Source organism: Carcharodon carcharias, chromosome 27 (genome assembly GCF_017639515.1).
Source record: "Carcharodon carcharias isolate sCarCar2 chromosome 27, sCarCar2.pri, whole genome shotgun sequence".
NCBI lineage: Eukaryota > Metazoa > Chordata > Chondrichthyes > Lamniformes > Lamnidae > Carcharodon > Carcharodon carcharias.
In genome coordinates, this window is record NC_054493.1 from 16,662,058 (window position 1) to 16,680,336 (window position 18,279).

General features: G+C 43.8%; 1 protein-coding gene across 3 annotated transcripts; it reads left to right on the forward strand.

Annotated features, from left to right (window-relative positions):
- The first annotated feature begins 4,632 nt into the window (after nucleotides 1-4,632).
- LOC121270191 (zinc finger protein 17-like) lies at nucleotides 4,633-11,523 on the forward strand. 3 transcript variants are annotated; one of them, XM_041175500.1, is made up of 3 exons: nucleotides 4,633-4,659; nucleotides 7,002-8,747; nucleotides 10,830-11,523. In XM_041175500.1, exon 2 carries the CDS (start codon nucleotides 7,191-7,193, stop codon nucleotides 8,613-8,615), a length of 1,425 nt encoding a protein of 474 aa, XP_041031434.1. In that variant the 5' UTR covers nucleotides 4,633-4,659; nucleotides 7,002-7,190; the 3' UTR covers nucleotides 8,616-8,747; nucleotides 10,830-11,523. The 3 variants fall into 3 exon arrangements, with proteins under 3 accessions (XP_041031434.1, XP_041031436.1, XP_041031435.1); XM_041175502.1 differs by lacking the exon at nucleotides 10,830-11,523 and adding an exon at nucleotides 9,690-10,172; XM_041175501.1 differs by lacking the exon at nucleotides 4,633-4,659 and adding an exon at nucleotides 5,658-5,717.
- The last annotated feature ends 6,756 nt before the right edge of the window (nucleotides 11,524-18,279 follow it).

Consider the following 18,279-nt stretch of genomic DNA (forward strand, 5'->3'; position numbering starts at 1 on the left):
AATGTGGTTGACTCTTTAAAAAATGCCCTCTGAACAAGGGCAATTAGGGATGGACAATAAGTGCTGGCCTAGCACATCCTACAAACAAATAAAAAAAACATGGGTGTAGTACCCGAGAAGTCTCTATCCAGTGTGACTGTGTCAGTAAATGGGATAACTGAGTGAATCCATTTCCACATTCAGCTGGTGAACGACCTATTCATGGGTGTGAATTTACCTGAGTTTCCAGTTCAGACGGGGATCTCAAATCCTCCCGGTGATGAATTCCAGATTCTCAACATTCTCCTAGTAAAAAATATACTGCAGGTGCTGTAAATCTGAAATAAAAACAGTGAATTCTGGAAATTTCTGCAGAACTGGGATTGTCTACAGAGGGGAAATATAATTTACATTTCAGTCTTCAACCTTTCATCAGAGCTGCACTGTGTCAGTGCACAGAGCTGAAATGTTAACCATGTCTCCCAATCTGCTGCCAGACATGGTGAGGATTTGAAGCATTTTCTGGTTTTATTTCCTGTTAAATAAGTTTCTCCCAAATTGCACATTAGATTTGTTGGTGATGAACTTACATTTATTCTCGTCCATCTGAAACTGGAACTATCTTGTCTACTTTGTTAGCCCCTTTTGTAATCTGAAAAGCTCAATCAGGTCACCTCTCACTCTCTTTAGCAGAGAAAACATCTCTAGCTTGTTCAATCTTTCTTGACAGGCATAAAGTTGTAGTTCTGGCATCGTTCCAGTACATTTGATACAAGCACAGCAGATGCGGCACCTTATCATCTCCTCCGTTCCCGTGTTCCAGGGCCACAAATACATTTTCTGAGTGATACAGCAAATTATTTGTACTACTTTCAATTTAGGATCATGTATTCACTGCTCATGATGTGACCCCTTCCATACTAAGGTGATTAAATCAAGATTGGATAGCTGCTTTGTGGAACACCGCCATTCAATCTTCAAGCATGTTCCTGAGCATCCAGCCGTTTGCTATTTTAATACTCCATCCCTTTCCCAGTCTGAGCACTCTGTCCTCAGCCTCCTGCACTGATCATAATCACCACTCCCATTATTTCAGACAGTAGATGCTGGTAGTGGTTCTGCTGATATCATTTATACTCCCTCTGGATCTGAATTTTATTTGTTCACTTGTCCCATTAGTTTATTTAACTGTCTCATTATCACACAATTTTGTGTGACATTATCCTCCCCTTTGTCATTTAATCACTGCTGCCTTCCATTAACAACATTCTTTCTTCTCTTCCCCTCTCTTTTCCCTGGCTGTGTACTTGATTGTGAACAATTACATCTTTAAATTCTTTAAGCCTTGATAAGGTTCACTCACCTTAAACATTGATGCTGCTGCCCTCTCCATAGAAGCTGTTTGACCTGCTAAGTGTTTCCAACATTATCTGTTTTAAATTCCGAATTGCAGCATCTGCAGTATTATATTTTTGGGTCATTGTGGAACAGTTTTCTCTCACTTAATGTGAGCTGTTTAAAGAATTAAAATTATTAAAGAATAAGGCAGTAGTTACTGTCAATCTGTTTGAAAACAAATGGGACAAAATGTTAGTTGCTCACTTTTTAAGCTATTGTTTGATGGGATGTGGGGTCAGTGTCAAGACCAGCATTTATGACCAAAATCTAATTTCCATTGATCTTTGTGGCTTGATCAGCCATTTTAAAAAGCAGTTAAAAGCCAACCCATCATGGTGGGCCGGGAGTCACATGTCGGTCAAACCAAGTAAGGAAAGCAGATTTCCTCTCCAAAAGGCAATTAGAGAATCAGATGGGTTTTCATGACAATTGATGATAGCTTCATGGTCACCATTCCCGAGACTACTCTTCAATTTCAGAATTATTGATGAATTAAATTGAAATTCCATCCACTGCCATGGTGGGATTTGAACCTGTGTCCACACGTCCAGGTTATTAATCCAGTGACCTGATCACCTGTCCTTCACAATTGAAACACAATGTTTCCACATAGGATCAAAACAGTAATTTCACATGTAAAGCAAACATTATGACTGTTGCACTAAGGAAATCAGTGCCAAGCATTCCAGACCGAGGGGAACTGACCATACAACTCTCAGTCTTATTCACAAAAAGGAAATGCTGGGAATACTGAGCAGGTCAGACCAAAGGAAATGCTGGGAATACTGAGCAGGTCAGACTGAGAGTCTGTGGAAAGAGAAACAGTTAATGGTTCCAGACACTGAACTTCCATCAGAACAAGTTCACAGGCAGAGAAAAGGGAGGATGGGGAAATAACAAAAGAGAAGGTTTGTGACTGGGAGAGAGTAAATAACAATGGGGATGAGGGTGCAAGGCAAAAATGATGGTAATGGAACTTGTGATGAAACTACAGGTGGAAGAGTCATTCTATATGTGTCATCAATTTCTGCTCTAATTGGAAATGTGTTGCTTCTCTGTTGACCCATTTCACTTCTGTCCTGCGCTAAAAACTCTCAATCTTTCTCCACCGTTACCTTTTACGAACATTTCATTGAACACACAGTCACATAGGAAAACAGCCACTATTTTGAAGTGTTGAAACAATGAAGCAAATATTTTCATAACCATCTTGTTCATGATTCATATCAATATTTTAGAGATAATTTTTAGCTTGGGGAAGATTAAAGTTGTAAGGATAAGGTTATTAACAAACTAGGCTTTTGAAATTGCTAGGACGCCTCAAGAAATGGCAGTTCAAAGGGTGACACATGTTTGTTTAACACGCAGACACTTCCTCCTACCTCCCCCTGGACCATGACCCCACCACTGAACATCAAGCCATTGTTTCCAGGACTGTCACTGACCTCATCTCCTCTGGAGATCTTCCCTCCACAGCTTCCAACCTCATAGTCTCCCAACCTCGGATAGCTCGCTACTACCTCCTACCCAAAATCCACAAACAGGACCGTCCCAGCAGACCGATCGTCTCAGCCTGTTCCTGTACCACAGAACTCATTTCTTGCTATCTTGACGCCATTCTCTCTCCCCTTGTCCAGTCTCTTCCCACCTACATCCGCGATTCCTCTCACGTCCTACATCTTATCAACAATTTCCAGTTCCCTGGCCCCAACCATCTCCTCTTCACCATGGATGTCCAATCCCTCTATGCCTCCATCCCCCACCGGGATGGTCTGAGGGCTCTCCGCTTCTTCCTCAAACAGAGGCCCGAACAATCCCCATCCACCACCACTCTCTTCCGTCTGGTTGAACTTGTTCTCCCACTGAACAATTTCTCCTTAAGCTCTTCTCACTTCCTCCAAATAAAAGGTGTGGCTATGGGTACCCACACTTATGCCTGTCTCTTTATGGGCTATGTGGAACATTCCTTGTTCCAGTCCTACTCAGGACCCCTCCCACAACTCTTTCTCTGGTACGTCAATGACTGCTTCGGTGCCACTTCATGCTCTCATTTGGATCTGGAAAAATGTATTAATTTTGCTTCCAATTTCCACCCCTCCATCATTTTCACGTGGTCCATCACTGACACTTCCCTTCCCTTCCTTGACCTCTGTCTCAATTTCTGGTGATAGACTGTCCACCAGTATTCATTACAAGCCTACCGACTCCCACAGCTACCTCGACTACAGCTCCTCACACCCCGCCTCCTGTAAGGACTCCATCCCATTCTCTCAGTTCCTTTGCCTCCGTCGCATCTGTCCTGATGATGCCACTTTCCAAAACAGTTCCTCTGACATGTCTTCCTTCTCCCTTACCTGAGGTTTTCCACCCATGGTGGTTGACAAGGCCCTCAACCGTGTCTGGCCCATCTCCCGCACATCTGCCCTCACATCTTCCTGTCCCTCCCAGAACCATGATAAGGTCCCCCTTGTCCTCACTTATCACCCCACCAGCCTCAGTGTTGAAAGGATCATCCTCTGCCATTTCTGACAACTCCAGCATGACCCCCCCGCCACCCCCCCCCCCCCCCCCCCCCCCCCCCCCCACCCCCCCCGGTGGCTTTCCACAGGGATCATTCCACAGGTGACTATTTTGTGGATCACCTTCGGCCTGTCCACAAGCATGACCCAGACCTCCCTGTCGCATGCCATTTCAACACACCACCCTACTCTCATGCCCACATGTCTGTCCTTGACCTGCTGTAATGTTCAAAGCAAACTGGAGAAACAGCACCTCATCTTCTGACTAGGCACTCTACAGCCTTCCGGACTTAATATTGAGTTCAATAATTACAGTTCATGAACTCTCTCCTCCATCCCCAGCCCCTTTCCGATAATTTATTTATTTATTTATGCAACTTTTTTCTCTTCCCTTCTATTTTAAATTTTTTTCAATCTATTGTTTCATCTCCACCTTTTAGCCCAGTTCAATCCATTCCCCCCACTGCACCCGCACTAGGGCCATCTGCCACTAGTTTGTTGCCCTTAATGTCCCCATTAGCACATCTTTTAGATAATATCACCACCGTCAACACCCCTTTGTCCTTTTGTCTATGACATCTTTGACAGTGTCTTCTTGACTTCCACCTATCACTGCAGGTTGATGCGGACAGAATGTTTCCACTTGTTGGTCTGTTCAATACTGGAGGTCTTGTGTACACAATAGTTACAAATAAACCCAACAGGAAAACTGCCAATGCTTCTTTCCTCAGGCAGTAATTAAAATGTGGAACTCACTATTACAGTAAGTGGCTGAGAAAAATACCTGAGACCTTTTCAAATAGAAACTAGATGAGAACATGAGAGAAAAGGGATTAGAAAGATCAACTGAACGGCTGAGATGATCCCCTATCCCACCCCCTTCTACTATATATGTCTTAGTTCTGATGAAGGGTCATATGGACTCAAAACGTCAACTGTATCCCTCTCCGCAGATGCTGTCAGACATACTGAGTTTTTCCAGGTACTTTTGTTTTTGTTTGTTTAACATGGTCTGCATAGAAGAGAGAGGAGAGAGAGAAAGCTATAAAATGGCAGGCGAACTCATCTGGCAAGAAATCTGGAGACAGAGTGTGTGTGAGCTGTATTGTCCTGACTTTGTTAAAGAGGTTAATTATTTAACGAGACTTCAGGGTTAAGAGGTTTGGTTAATTAATGTAAATATCTATTGGTACATGGGCTCTCTTTTGAAATACCATCATGTATTGTACATTAGGCCACACCTACAAACTTGTCCCTTGTACTTCCAGTGAAGTCGAGGGCAGTTTTCAATGGCTGCTTCAGTGGATTGAAAATCACAGTGATGCACAGACACAGTGCGGTTCTGATGAAAGGTCACAGGCTGAAATCCATGTAAACTATGTTTCTTTCTCCACAGATGCAATCAAATTTGCTGAAAATTCCAGCACTTGCTGTTTTTCATTCAGGTTTCCAGTATCCGCAATATTTTTCTTTTCCAGAACTGGAGAGCGCTGAGGATGTGAAGTTCATTGCAAGAAGAGTTTGAGATCTCCGTCTGAGCTGGAAACTGATGAGTAAAATCACAGCGTGAAAAGATCATCACCATCTGGAAGTGGAAGGGCCATCCCATTTACTGGCACAACAGCAGTCACACTGCAGAGAGACCTTTCAGATATTTCACAAGTCAGAAAGGATTTGCTTAGTTTTCTCACCTCCCAATTCACCAATTTAGAAAGTTCGAAGGACTTGATTCACAAATCAGCACTTTCTTACTAGAGACATCTTAAGTGTTCTGAGCCTTGGAAAAAAAATCATTTGTTTCCCCCATGTTCTGAGACTACAGTGAGTTTGAATTTAACTATTGAAGTGTTAATTTCTATTAATTACACCCAGGAAAGCACTATGATGGAGGACCCGTGCATTTTGGTTGCTGTATCAATTGATGTCATAATTTCATATCTTGGCCCTATGACTCCAATCGATCACAAAATGTGATTTTCTGTTCAACCATATCGCCTTTCAATGGCCGAAGGTTTACCCAGCATTCACGGCGGGGCGGAATATACCCTATCCTCGCTGCAGGAAGACGTTGTGCAGGCGCAACACCGGGTGTGTCTCGAGCCTTGTGGGTGCTTTTAGGGGAGCGTGCGCAGTAGCTGCCTGTACCAGGCGCTGGTAGAAGGATGAGAATTGTGGAGTGCAGGCGAGTCAATGAAACTGGTAGATGGCGAGGATTGGAGGCAGTGGAGTGGGCAGTGAGGTTTTATAGAGATCCACTGAAGGCTTCAATACCCGAATAAATTGTAGTGGTCCCGATGTTGCAGCGAACGGTCGTGGGGGCATCTGCGGGCCGCGGTTCTCAGTAAAGTTACTGAGTTAACGGACGCCATCTTTACTGGTGCAGCAGGGCCCATGCGCGAACATCCCTGTCCCTGTCAGCAGGAGGAGAGAATATTGTGAATTTCTGAGATAAAGGCAAAAAACTGGGATGCTGGAAATCCGAAACAAAAACAAAAATACCTGGAAAAACTCAGCAAGTCTGACAGCTTCTGCGGAGGGGAACACAGCTAACGTTTCAAGTCCATATGACTCTTCAAAATTTAAGAGTCCTGCAGACTCGAAACAGTAACTCTGTCTTTCTCTCCACAGAGGCTGTCAGACCTGCTAAGTTTTATCCAGCAATTTTTGTTTTGTTTCAGATTTCCAGCATCCGCAGTATTTTGCTTTATCTTGGTCTTTAAAATCCTCATTAGGATGGGCAGGTTGATGCGGACAGAATGTTTCCACTTGTTGGTCTGTTCAATACTGGAGGTCTTGTGTACACAATAGTTACAAATAAACCCAACAGGAAAACTGCCAATGTTTCTTTCCTCAGGCAGTAATTAAAATGTGGAACTCACTATTACAGTAAGTGGCTGAGAAAAATACCTGAGACCTTTTCAAATAGAAACTAGATGAGAACATGAGAGAAAAGGGATTAGAAAGATCAACTGAACGGCTGAGATGAGGTTGGCAAAATGGGAGGAGATTCGTGTGGAGTAGAAACTCCAGTACAGACTAGATAGACCAAATGGCCTGTTTGTGTAATATATATTCTGTGTAATTCTTTGTAAACCTATTTTACAGGATAATAGAAAAGGAGGATTTGCAGACAGGAATATCAAATCAAATCTCACGTCTGACAGAGTCAACTGGTTGATTGGGATCTGAAGATTTGTACATCTGAAGGGATTTAATTGACCGTCTCAGCTGGAAACTGGTGAGGGGCCGTTCACCCGCTCCTCCTGTGTGAAGGGATTGATACAGTTGGTAAACATGCTGACACGACAGCGAGCTCACAATAGTGAGAGACTGTTCACCTGCTCTGTGTGTGGGAAGAAATTCATGTGTTCATCCAACCTGCTGGCACACCAACTCGATCACATTGGTGAGAAGCCTCTTCAGTGCTCTGACTCTGGGAAAAGCTTTGAAACCTCTGAGGAACTGGTCCAACAGCAGCAAGTTCACACTGACGAGAGACTGTTCAGCTGCTCCCACTGTGGGAAGAGGTTCAGGCTGTCCTCCTGCCTCGCAGAGCACCAGCTCCTTCACACTCATGAGAGGCCATTCAGCTGCTCTCACTGTGGGGAGTCGTTCAGTGAGTCAGGGCATCTCACTGAGCACCAGCAAGTTCACACCAAGGACAGGCCATTCAGCTGCTTCCAGTGTGGGAAGGCATTCACTCAGTTTTCAAGCTACACTAAGCACCAACTGGTTCACTCAGATGAGAGACCTTTTAAATGCTCTGAGTGTGAGAAAACCTTTAAAAGAAGCATTGATCTGCTGAGGCACCAGTGCATTCACACTGGGGAGAGACCATTCCCCTGCTCTGTGTGTGGAAAAAGATTCATTCATTCTTTCCACCTTCTGACACATAAGCGTGGTCACACTGGGGAGAGACCATTCATCTGCTCCGTGTGTGGGAAGGGTTTCATTCGGTCATCCAGCCTTCTGATGCACCAACGGATTCACACCGGAGAGAGACCATTCACCTGCTCCATATGTGGCAAGGGATTCACTCGTTCAAACCAACTTCTGATACACAAGCGAATTCATACTGGAGAGAGACCGTTCACCTGCTCTGCGTGTGGGAAAAGATTCACTCAGTCAGCCAACCTGCGGACACATCAGTCGGTTCACACTGGGGAGAGGCCGTTCATCTGCTCCGTGTGTGGCAAGAGTTTTTCTCGTTTGTCCTACCTTGAGGTACATGAGCGAGTTCACACCGGTGTGAGGCCGTTCACCTGCTCCACGTGTGGGAAGAGATTCGCTCATTCATCCCTTCTGGTGAGACACCAGCGCAGTCACACTGGAGAGAGGCCATTCACCTGCTCTGTGTGTGGGAAGGGATTCACTTGTTCATCTTATCTGGTGAGACACCAGCGCATTCACACTAGGGAGAGGCCGTTCACCTGCTCCTTGTGTGGGAAGGGATTCACTGATTCAACCCACCTGCTGAGACACCACCGCATTCATATGGGGTTGAGGCCGTTCTCCTGTTCTGTGTGTGAGAAGGGATTCACTAATTCATCCAACCTGCTGAGACACCAACGCATTCACACTGGGGAGAGGCCATTCACCTGCTCCTTGTGTGAGAAGAGATTTACTCGGTCATCTGACCTGCTGAGACATAAGCGAGTTCACAAGTTACCAGAAAAGTTGGATTCAGTTGTTGATGCTGAGAATCACGTCCAGAACTGAACCTTTTCTCCTTTCTAACTCTAGATTATTTCAGTTCTCATACCTTCAGTTATTCTCATGGACAAGTCCCAGCTCCCTGTGCCTCCTAGAGTGTCTCAACTTTTTACGATTTACATCAATGACTTAGATGAGGTGAGTGAAGACATGGCAGCTAAATTTGCAGAGGACACAAAGATAGGTAGGAAAGTATGTTGTGAAGAGGACATGAGGAAGTTGCAGATGGATATAGGTAGGTTGAGTGAATGGACAAAGATCTGGCAAATGGAGTTTAATGTGGGAAAATGTGAAGTTTACTTTGGCAGGGAGAACAAAAAAGCAGAGTATTACTTAAATGGAGAACGGCTGCCTAATTCTGAGGTGCAGAGGGATCTAGATGTTCTAGTACATGAGTCACAAAAAGTTAGTAAGCAGGTATAGCAAGTAATTAAGAAGGCAAATGGAATGCTATCCTTTATTACAAGAGGAATTGAACATAAATGTAAGGGTTTCACGCTTCAGTTATACCGGACATTGGTGAGATCGCACCTTGAATACTGTATACACTTTTGGTCTCCTTATTTAAGGAAGGATGTATATGCTTTGGAGGCAGTTCAAAGGAAGTTTACTAGATTGATACCTGGAATGAGTGGGTTGTCTTATGAGGAAAGGTTGGACAGACTGGGCTTGTTTCCACTGGAGTTTAGAAGAGTGAGGGGTGATTTGATTGAAGTTTTCAAGATCTTGAACGGCCTTGACAAAGTGGACATTGAAAGGATGTTTCCTCATGTGGGTGAGTCCAGAACTAGGGGGCACTGTTTTAAAATTAGGGTTGCCCTTTTAGGACAGAAATGAGAACTTTTTTTCTCTCAGAGTGTTGTGCAACTTTGGAACTCTGCCTCAGAAGGCGGTGGAGGTGGGGTCACTGAATAATTTTAAAGCAGAGGTAAATAGATTCTTGTTAGGTAAGGGAATCAAAGGTTATCAGGATTGAAACACAAGAAGATCAGCCATGATCTTATTGAATGGTGGAACAGGCTCATAGGGCTGAATGGTCTACTCCTGTTCCTATTTCTTATGTCATTATGTCTCTCCTAGCCTTGGCATCCAGGGAAGGAATTGGTAACACACCCAGGATCATTATTGCTGAAAGTTTGCTGAACATTTGTGAAGAAAACAGACATCCTATTGAAGGTTTTCATTTTGCACTCATCAGGACAGGTTTGTAAGAATACCAATTGTAAATAGAACAATGATTTACACTACATGAGAAGAGGGGCTGATTGGTTGGCAAGAGAACTCTGATTGATGGAGGTGTTACCATGGAGAATGCACCAGGAAGTAGTTAACTGCCAAGCTTTTGTTAAAATTCAAACCAGGTCGATTCTGGTTGGTCATGGCATTGTCATGGGGAATGAACCATGAAATGGCTGTCCCCAAGCTTTTGTTTCATTGAAAATGGTGCAATGTGTGGACATGTCCTTTGCAAACAGAGAATGCAGGACAGGTGTGTGAATACATGAGTTTCTAGCATGTGTAAGTGAGCCATACCATGAGCATGACTGATAATTTTAAATTGTTTGTCAGTGTCATTCTTAGCACAATCAGATTTGTTTAGCAAGTGCTGTTCATTTAGGGAATCACTTCTAATGTTGGACACTTTGTTATGAGTTTTGCAAGTATGGGCCAGTTCTGTATGGTCAGTACTTTGCCTGTTGTGAACAGCCGAGGAGACGCGCTGTTTGACATGAATGATACCAGAAATGTGTGTGTTTATATATGAGGAAAGGATTGACAGGCTGGGTCTCTTCTCTCTTGGATAAAGGAGACTCAGAGGTGACCTAATAGAGGCCTTTAAAATGATGAAAGCTTTTGATAGAGAGGATACAGAGAGAATGTTTCCTCTTGTGGGGAAGCGAGACCTTCAATATAAGATAGACACCAAGAATCCAATAGGGAATTCAGAAGAAACTTCTTCACCCAGAGAGTGGTGAGAATGTGGAACTCGCTACCGCAAGGAGTGGGTGAAGTGAATAGTGCAGATGTATTTAAGGGGAAACTGGACAAGCACAAGATGGAGAAGGGAATAGAGGGTTACAATGATAGAGTTAGATGAGGAACGATGGGAGAAGGCTTGAGTGGTGCATAAACACAGGCTGAATGAAATGTTTCTGTGCCGTATATCCTATGTAATCGAGCTCTGAATCCACTTTTATTTCTGTTTGTGTCGGGAAGCAGCATGGCATTAACCTGAAGACTAAACTCAGACTCTCCCAGGCCATTGTCCTTACCACCCTGCTATATGGAGCAGAATCCTGGGTCTGCTATCAGAGCCACATCAAAGCTCTGGAATGCTTCCACCAAAGACACCTGAGGTCCATCATGAGAATTCGATGGCAGGACAAAATCACAAAACAAAGAGGTCTCCATCGTGCTGGGCTCAACAGCACAGAGACCACCCTCCAGAAAATTCCACTTGTTCCCCACATGGATGATGACAGAATTCCCAAGCAGATCATCAATGGGGAACTCAGGGTAAACAACATCAAGGTGGTCAGTATAAATGATACAAGGACACGCTAAAAAAGAGCCTTACAAACTTGTGCATTGCAGACCACCTCTCTGGGGAAAACACTGCAGCCGACCGGCCCATGTGAAGGCAAACACTGAAATTTGGTTCAGCATGTTTCAAGGACCATCTACACCAGACTTGCAACATCTGATGTGCCCAGAGGAAGACCAGAGGTGGAGCAGCTGCAGAAGTTCCCCCGGCACCAACAACAACAGCATGAACTACCAGTTTTGTGGGTGTCCATGTCGATCCCATATTGGACTCTTCAGTCAAGAGAGGAGCCACAGAAAATGATGTAATCATTTACAGCTTGGACATACTCGAACAGCGAGGTGTCTACCCCAACATTATCCCTGTTCTCCGGATCGGGGAACTATACTCTGTATGATTGCAGTGCTGTTAATAAAGTCAGGAAAAGCCAATCTGTTATTGTGAGTTTGATTATCTGGTGTCTGAAACAACAAGATTGAACATTTAGATTCAACAAGATGAACAAGGAAACACATCACAGCCCAATACTCCAGCTCGATATTCACAGGAGAAAGTCTGTTATCTAACACCTCGAGTTGAAACCCTCGAATCATTTGTAAATATCTTTCAAGTGCTGACAGGTTCCAACTGTCAATTTCCATTACATTGAAGTTAATGGAAGGTGAGAGAGCGGTTATTCTAGAATTATAAAGAACACGAGTTAGACCACAGCTAGAGTAGTGAGTACAGTTCAGGTCACCACATTACAGGAAAGATGTGATTGTGTTAGAGAGGGTACAGAATAGATTTATCTGGGTGTTGCCAGGACTGGAGAATTTTAACTGTGAGGAAAGATCGGATAGACTGGGATTGTTTTCTGTGGAACAGAGGAGGCTGAGGGGAGATTTAATTGAGATGTATAAAATCATGAGGGGCCCAGATAGAGTGGATAGTGAGGACCTGTTTCATTAACAGAGAGATCAATAACCAGGGGGAGAGATTTAGACTAACTGATGGAGGATTAGAGGGGAGTTGAGTAATATTCTCACCCAGATGGGATCTGGAACTCACTGTCTGAAAGGGTGATAGAGGCAGAAACTCTCATCACATCTAAAAAACACTCGGATATGTGCTGGAGGCACTGTAACCTACAGGGCTAGGGACCAAGAGCTGGAAAGTGGGATTAGACTGGATAACTCATTTTCGGCCAGCACAGACATGATGGGCTGAATGGCCTCCTCTGTGCTGTAAATTTCTATGATGATAAGTGGGCCTCGTGTTTTTATCTGAGACAGGCCTCAGCCCAGTCATTTCCTCCAAGTGTTGATGTGATGGTTCAAGCTAAGAGGTGCCAGGTATCAGGAGTAGCAGGAGCAGTAAATAAATGGAAATGTCAGTAAATCCTGATATAGTTTTCCTGTATCTAGTCCTATGTTAATAGCTTCTGTTGAATGTGGCCTTCACCCAATGCCATGATATCGGATCAGAGCCACCATGGAAAATGAGTTCGACGCTCCTGAGATAGACAATGTCAACAGGATCCTCAGTGTCTCTGTAACCTCCTACAGCCCCAAACCCTCTCTGTAAATACCAGGTGTTATTGGATTACATCCAGAGATAGACAATGTCAACAGGATCTACAGTGTCTCTGTAACCTCCTACAGCCCCACAACCCTCTGTGTAAATACAAGGCGTTGTTGTTGGATTACACCCTGAGATAGACAATGTCAACGGGATGCTCAGTATCTCTGTAAACTCCTTCAGCCCCACAACCCTCTGTGTAAATACAAGGTGTTGTTGTTGGATTACACCCAGAGATAGATAATCTCAACCTGATTCCCCTCATCCACAAACACAGCAACTTCTTCACAAAACATAAAAAGGTTTGTAAGATGTGACCTTTTCCGGAAGTCTTGTTCAGGATCTCTCATGGCTCCTCCTCTTCCCTAGTGACCAGAAGCAGAATCTCTTAGGATCCCTTCAAGCGTTTTCCCTGTGATTGACATCACACTGATGGGCCTGTCGTTCCCTGGCTCTGATTTGTCTCCAATTCAGCAAGTGGAAACTAAGTGAGCTGCCTTCCTATCTCAGGAACAATCCCCGTCTCTATTGAGCCATTGAAGATTCGGCCAAAGGGCTCAAAGAGCTCGCGCCCCTTCTCTTTAAACATCCTTGGGTGGGTTTCATCTGGACCTGGAGCACCATCCAGTTTGAGATTTCCTATTTTATCAAGGATGACAATCAACTGTCTATTTTAATATTGATGATGTTACTGTCGATAGCACATCCACAGCTGGAATCTGAGCATCATCCACAGGAGGGCAGACTGATGTGAAATAGTCACTTAACAGCTCTGTCATAACCTGGCAATCTGTCCTAAACTGACTTTCAGTGGCTTAAAAACATCCAAAACCATCTTCTCACTCTTGCTGGAGCTGGAAAAGTTGTCACGATTATTCCTACAATTGTTCACCACCTTCTTTTCCAAAGCTATCTTCACTTCTGTAACGGCTACTTTTGTCTCCCTCAATTGTGGGTGATATTTGTCCCCATTCTCCTGGACACTGAATCCATTTTGTTCTAAACTGAGTTCAATGTCAGACAGTTCAGGGAGTCGGGAATCATTCACCCCTAGACCTACACTGACAGGTAAAATTCCAGACAGTTCCTTAGTCAGGATTCCTCTAGTTTTTCACCATATATTAATCAGGATACTGAAACCCATCTTTCTTACAGTCTACTCCTGGAGACCCCACTCCCTGAGCCTACAACCTTCAGCAGGGTCAGTGGTGGGAGCTCCACAGCGGGAGTGATCCCAGAGTAATTGTCAGGATCACACTGCCATGGGTTTTCCGAGTCGGGTATGTTTAGTTATCCTGGTGTCTCACACACACACACATCAGTAAAACAGGGAATTCCTGGAAACACACTGCAGCTCCTTCCTTATCTGGAGATCAAGTGTCTGTAGTATAATTGTCCCAGCAGTTATCCTGTGAACTCCCCCATCTGCTATTTTAATGCAGACTTTAACAAATGCATTTTAAACAGGTATATTTTTAATGAGTTAATACTGTCCTGAAATGATAGCTGTAGTATAATTACCACAGTCATCTTCAGACTGGAAACTTAAACCTGCCATTTCACTTTCAATCAGGAACAATCACAGTTTTACACCAATCTCTGATTGACAGCACATGTCCAGCATTAACTGTTGTTCTAAAAACAGAGATTGCTGCAAAATCTCAGCAGGTCTGGCAGCATCAGTGGCAAGAGAAACAGAATTAACGTTTTGAGTCCAAGATGACTCTTCTTCGGTTCTGAAACATTAACTTGGTTATTCTCTCTCCAGAGATGCTGCCAGACCTGCTGAGTTTTTACAGCACCTTCTGTTTTTACTTTAGATTTGCTGCATCCACACCATTTCATTTTTATTTCACTGTTGTTCTTCTTGATTCTAAACACAGTTGTAAAGGAGCCTTTTGTTCCATCGGAACCATGGAAGAGAGCAGCTGGGACACAATCTTACATGCCTCAGGATTAATCCACGTGGGGGTTTTGCTGTCAGTGAAGATGGATGAGAAAGACCAAAGTGTCATTTGTCCCTCTCAGTGTGACCCTGAAGGACTGTGTCCAGGCTGAAGTTCTATTCCTGCCATATGATCCTCCCCCAGATTGTCCTTTCTGAGCTCCAGCCAGGTGATGTTAAACGCTCAGGTGGAAAAGACAAAAATCTACAACCATGAGTTTAAAACAAAGCTGATTTAATGGACATTTTTTCAGAATATTAAGCTCCAGCCCAGTTAGAGGGTTTATTAAAAGCATCAGTAGCAAACTCCAACTCTCAGAATGAGCATGGTTTATTCCTGGTTGTGATTAACAGCTGCAAGAACAGCAGAATCAAACTCCTGCAGTGACTTGTAAATTCGCTGGTGTGTCAGTAGGTGAGATGAAGAGTGAGCCTCTTCCCAAACACAGAGCAGGTGAACAGCCTATGTGTCAGAAGATCCATTTTGCTTTTAAACATCTGTTCACAGAACATTGAAAGGGTTTCTTATCAGTGTGGACAAGGTGATGTGCAGTGAGGTGGGATGGCTGAGTGAATCTCTTCCCACACATGGAATAGGGAAGTCTTTCCCCGGTGTGAATGCACTGGTGGACACTCAGTTCACCTGATCACCTGAACCCAGTCCTACAGTGAGAACATCTGAACGATCTCATCAGTGTGAACGCGCTGATGGCACATCAGTTCCACAGAACATTCATAACACTTCCTACAATCCAGACATTTAAAAGGTCCTGTCAGAATGAACTCAATCGTGTGTCAACAGGTTGAATGAAATGAGTGAATCCCTCCCCACATATGGAACAGATGAATGACCTCTCTCCGGTGTTGCTGCAGGATGGACGGTCACCTGAACCTCTTCCCACACTGAGGGCAGACAAATGGAGTGGAACCTGAGTGAACACACTGGTGCATCATCAGTGAACCTGAGTTTAAGCATTTAAAACCTCTCTTTCCAGTATGACCTTGCTGGTGTGTATGGAAGCTGGATGGAGAAAGAGGCGGACAAACAGGAAATCCCGGTGGGCTAGTGGAAGGGAGGGAAGCAGCAGAGGCAGCCAATCAGATTGTCTCAATATCAGTGACAAAGAAGCTCCATGAGCAAATCACGCTTGGTGTTGGAGGTGAGGATGTAGGAAAGAGGGAGAGCACTTCGAAAGGAGTAACTTGTGTTCAGGATATTGAAAAGGCTTAACACACTGTATTTAACACAAAGCTGACTTATTTGACTTTTATCCACAATGTTAACCACTATACTGGGCTGGAGTTTATTAATATCAACAGAAACAGACTCCAATGAACATGGTTCAGTCCTAGATGTGATTAACAGCAAACTCCATCACCATAGTTATTCATGAACCCACTGATGTCTCAGCAGGTGGGATGAGTGAGCAAATCTCTTATTACACATAGAGCATATGAATGGCCTCTCCCCAGTGTGAACCCGCTTGTGTCTCAGCAGGGAGGATGAGTGAGCAAATCTCTTCTCACACACAGGGCAGGTGAATGGTCTCTCCCCAGTGTGAAAATGCTGGCGTATCAGGAGGTTAGTTAACCAAGTGAATCCCTTCCTACACTCAGTGCAGGTAAATAGCCTCTCCCCAGTGTGAATCCGCTGGTGTACAGTGAGTTGAGATGATTGTCTACACCCAGTCTCACAGTGAGAGCACCTGAACAGTCTCTTGTAAGTGTGAACATGTTGATGGGACATCAGTTCACTGGAACTTTTAAAGCACTTCCCGCAATCTGGGCATTTAAAAGGTCTCTCATCAGTGTGAACACGCTAATGGGACATCAGCACATCAGAACTTTTATAGCACTTCCCACAATCTGGACATTTAAAAGGTCTCTCCTCAGTGTGAACTTGCTGGTGTTTTAGCAGGTGGGATGACCGAATGAATCTTTTGTCACACACGGAACAGGCGAACAGCTTCTCCCCAGTGTGACTGCGTCGATGAGCTTCCAGCTCAGACGGGAAGCTGAATCCCTCATTACAGTCCCCACATTTCCACCGTTTCTCCCCAGTGTGACTGCGCTTGTGTCTCGTCAGGTCAGATGATTGGCTGAAGCCTCGTCCACACACTGAACATGTGTACGGTTTCTCCCCACTGTGAACGGTGCTTTTTGCCTCCATGTTAAAAATCTGATGATATTCAGGATACAATAAATTGGATAACTCCAACAGATCCTGGCATGATGTTTGAGCTTCCTGACAGCGAATCCTCCGCTTTTAATACCCTGTGAAATTAGTTTAAAGCAGAAAAAAATAAAAGCAGAAAGGCAGATTGTGAAATTGAGCTGAATGAATGTGGGGCCGGCACAAGGAAAAAGTGACCATGCAAACTGCTGGACTGTCATAAAAACCCAACTGGTTCACTAATATCCTTTGTAAAGTAACTATCATATTTTTCCTGATATTACTGTGGGATACTTTAAAGCAGGCTTATGTTTGTGTGTGTGTATATTTCTGAGTGTGTGCATAATTTAAGTGAACTGCAGACTGTTGGACTGCAAGGTTTAAATCAACAAAGGGATTAAGTGTAAAAAAGAGGCATTGAAAATGCTAATGGATGAGCTAAGTAAAAGGGAATTTGCATTTTTAGATAAGTGGAGAGGTTGTTGGCTTTTCAAAGGGACATCGTAAGATGGTTACAAATGGCAAGGTGAACAAGGCTAAGTTATTATGCTTATTTTTCCCAAAAGTGCTGGCCATAACGACATCATAAAAGATTTTTATATTCTGGGAAATATAAATTCCAAAGATAGATGGAAACAATGGGATTTACAGATCAAAAAGGGAGAAAATATATTTAGAAGAATGATGGAAAGCTGTATGGCTGTGTGAGATCTTGAAAGGTGCACTGTGTGAAACAGAATTGTGGAAAAAGCTTCCTGCTACCCTGGAGAAGTTTGCTGTTCCAGTAACCAAGGGTATGTTAAAAGCCTTTCGAGTTTCACGGTCGAGCAAGAGGGAGAAAGAAAGTAGGGAGGAGAAAGAAGCTGTGAGTTACCTTCCTTACAGTAACAGTGGGTGCTGGTGGTAATCTTGCTGAGTGTTTTATAGATTAAGAATCTATTTTGGACTGTTTCCTGAAAGGGGTGTGTAGTTGGGAGTCTAGTTATTTAGAAGTTTTGGGAACTGTTATCAGACTAAGTAACTGTAATCTTGTGTGCATTTATTTTTTCTTTCTTTTGTTATTAAATGTTAATATAATCTTTAAAATTTCTAAAGTTGGTAGTGGACTCGTTACTTCTGACTACAGTACACAAACCTTCTCATAATAAATACAAATTGCAAAATCATTGTGATAACCTGGCCAAGTTTCCCTCTGGGATTTGGTTAACCTGGCAAATACCATCTGCCATATCATAACACCTTCATGGAAGGGAGCCTGTCACCCAGTCTGGACCTATGCAAAACTCTGTCCTCTATGAGAGGGGACAGAGAGAGAGAGAGGGAGATGGGAGAAGTACGGGGTGGGGTGGGGGCTCAAAGGAGAGAGATTTTGTACATATTCAACTCAACCAGAGCTTTGACAGAATCTCCCAAACCCTGATCTAGAAGGACCAGGGTAGCAGGTCTA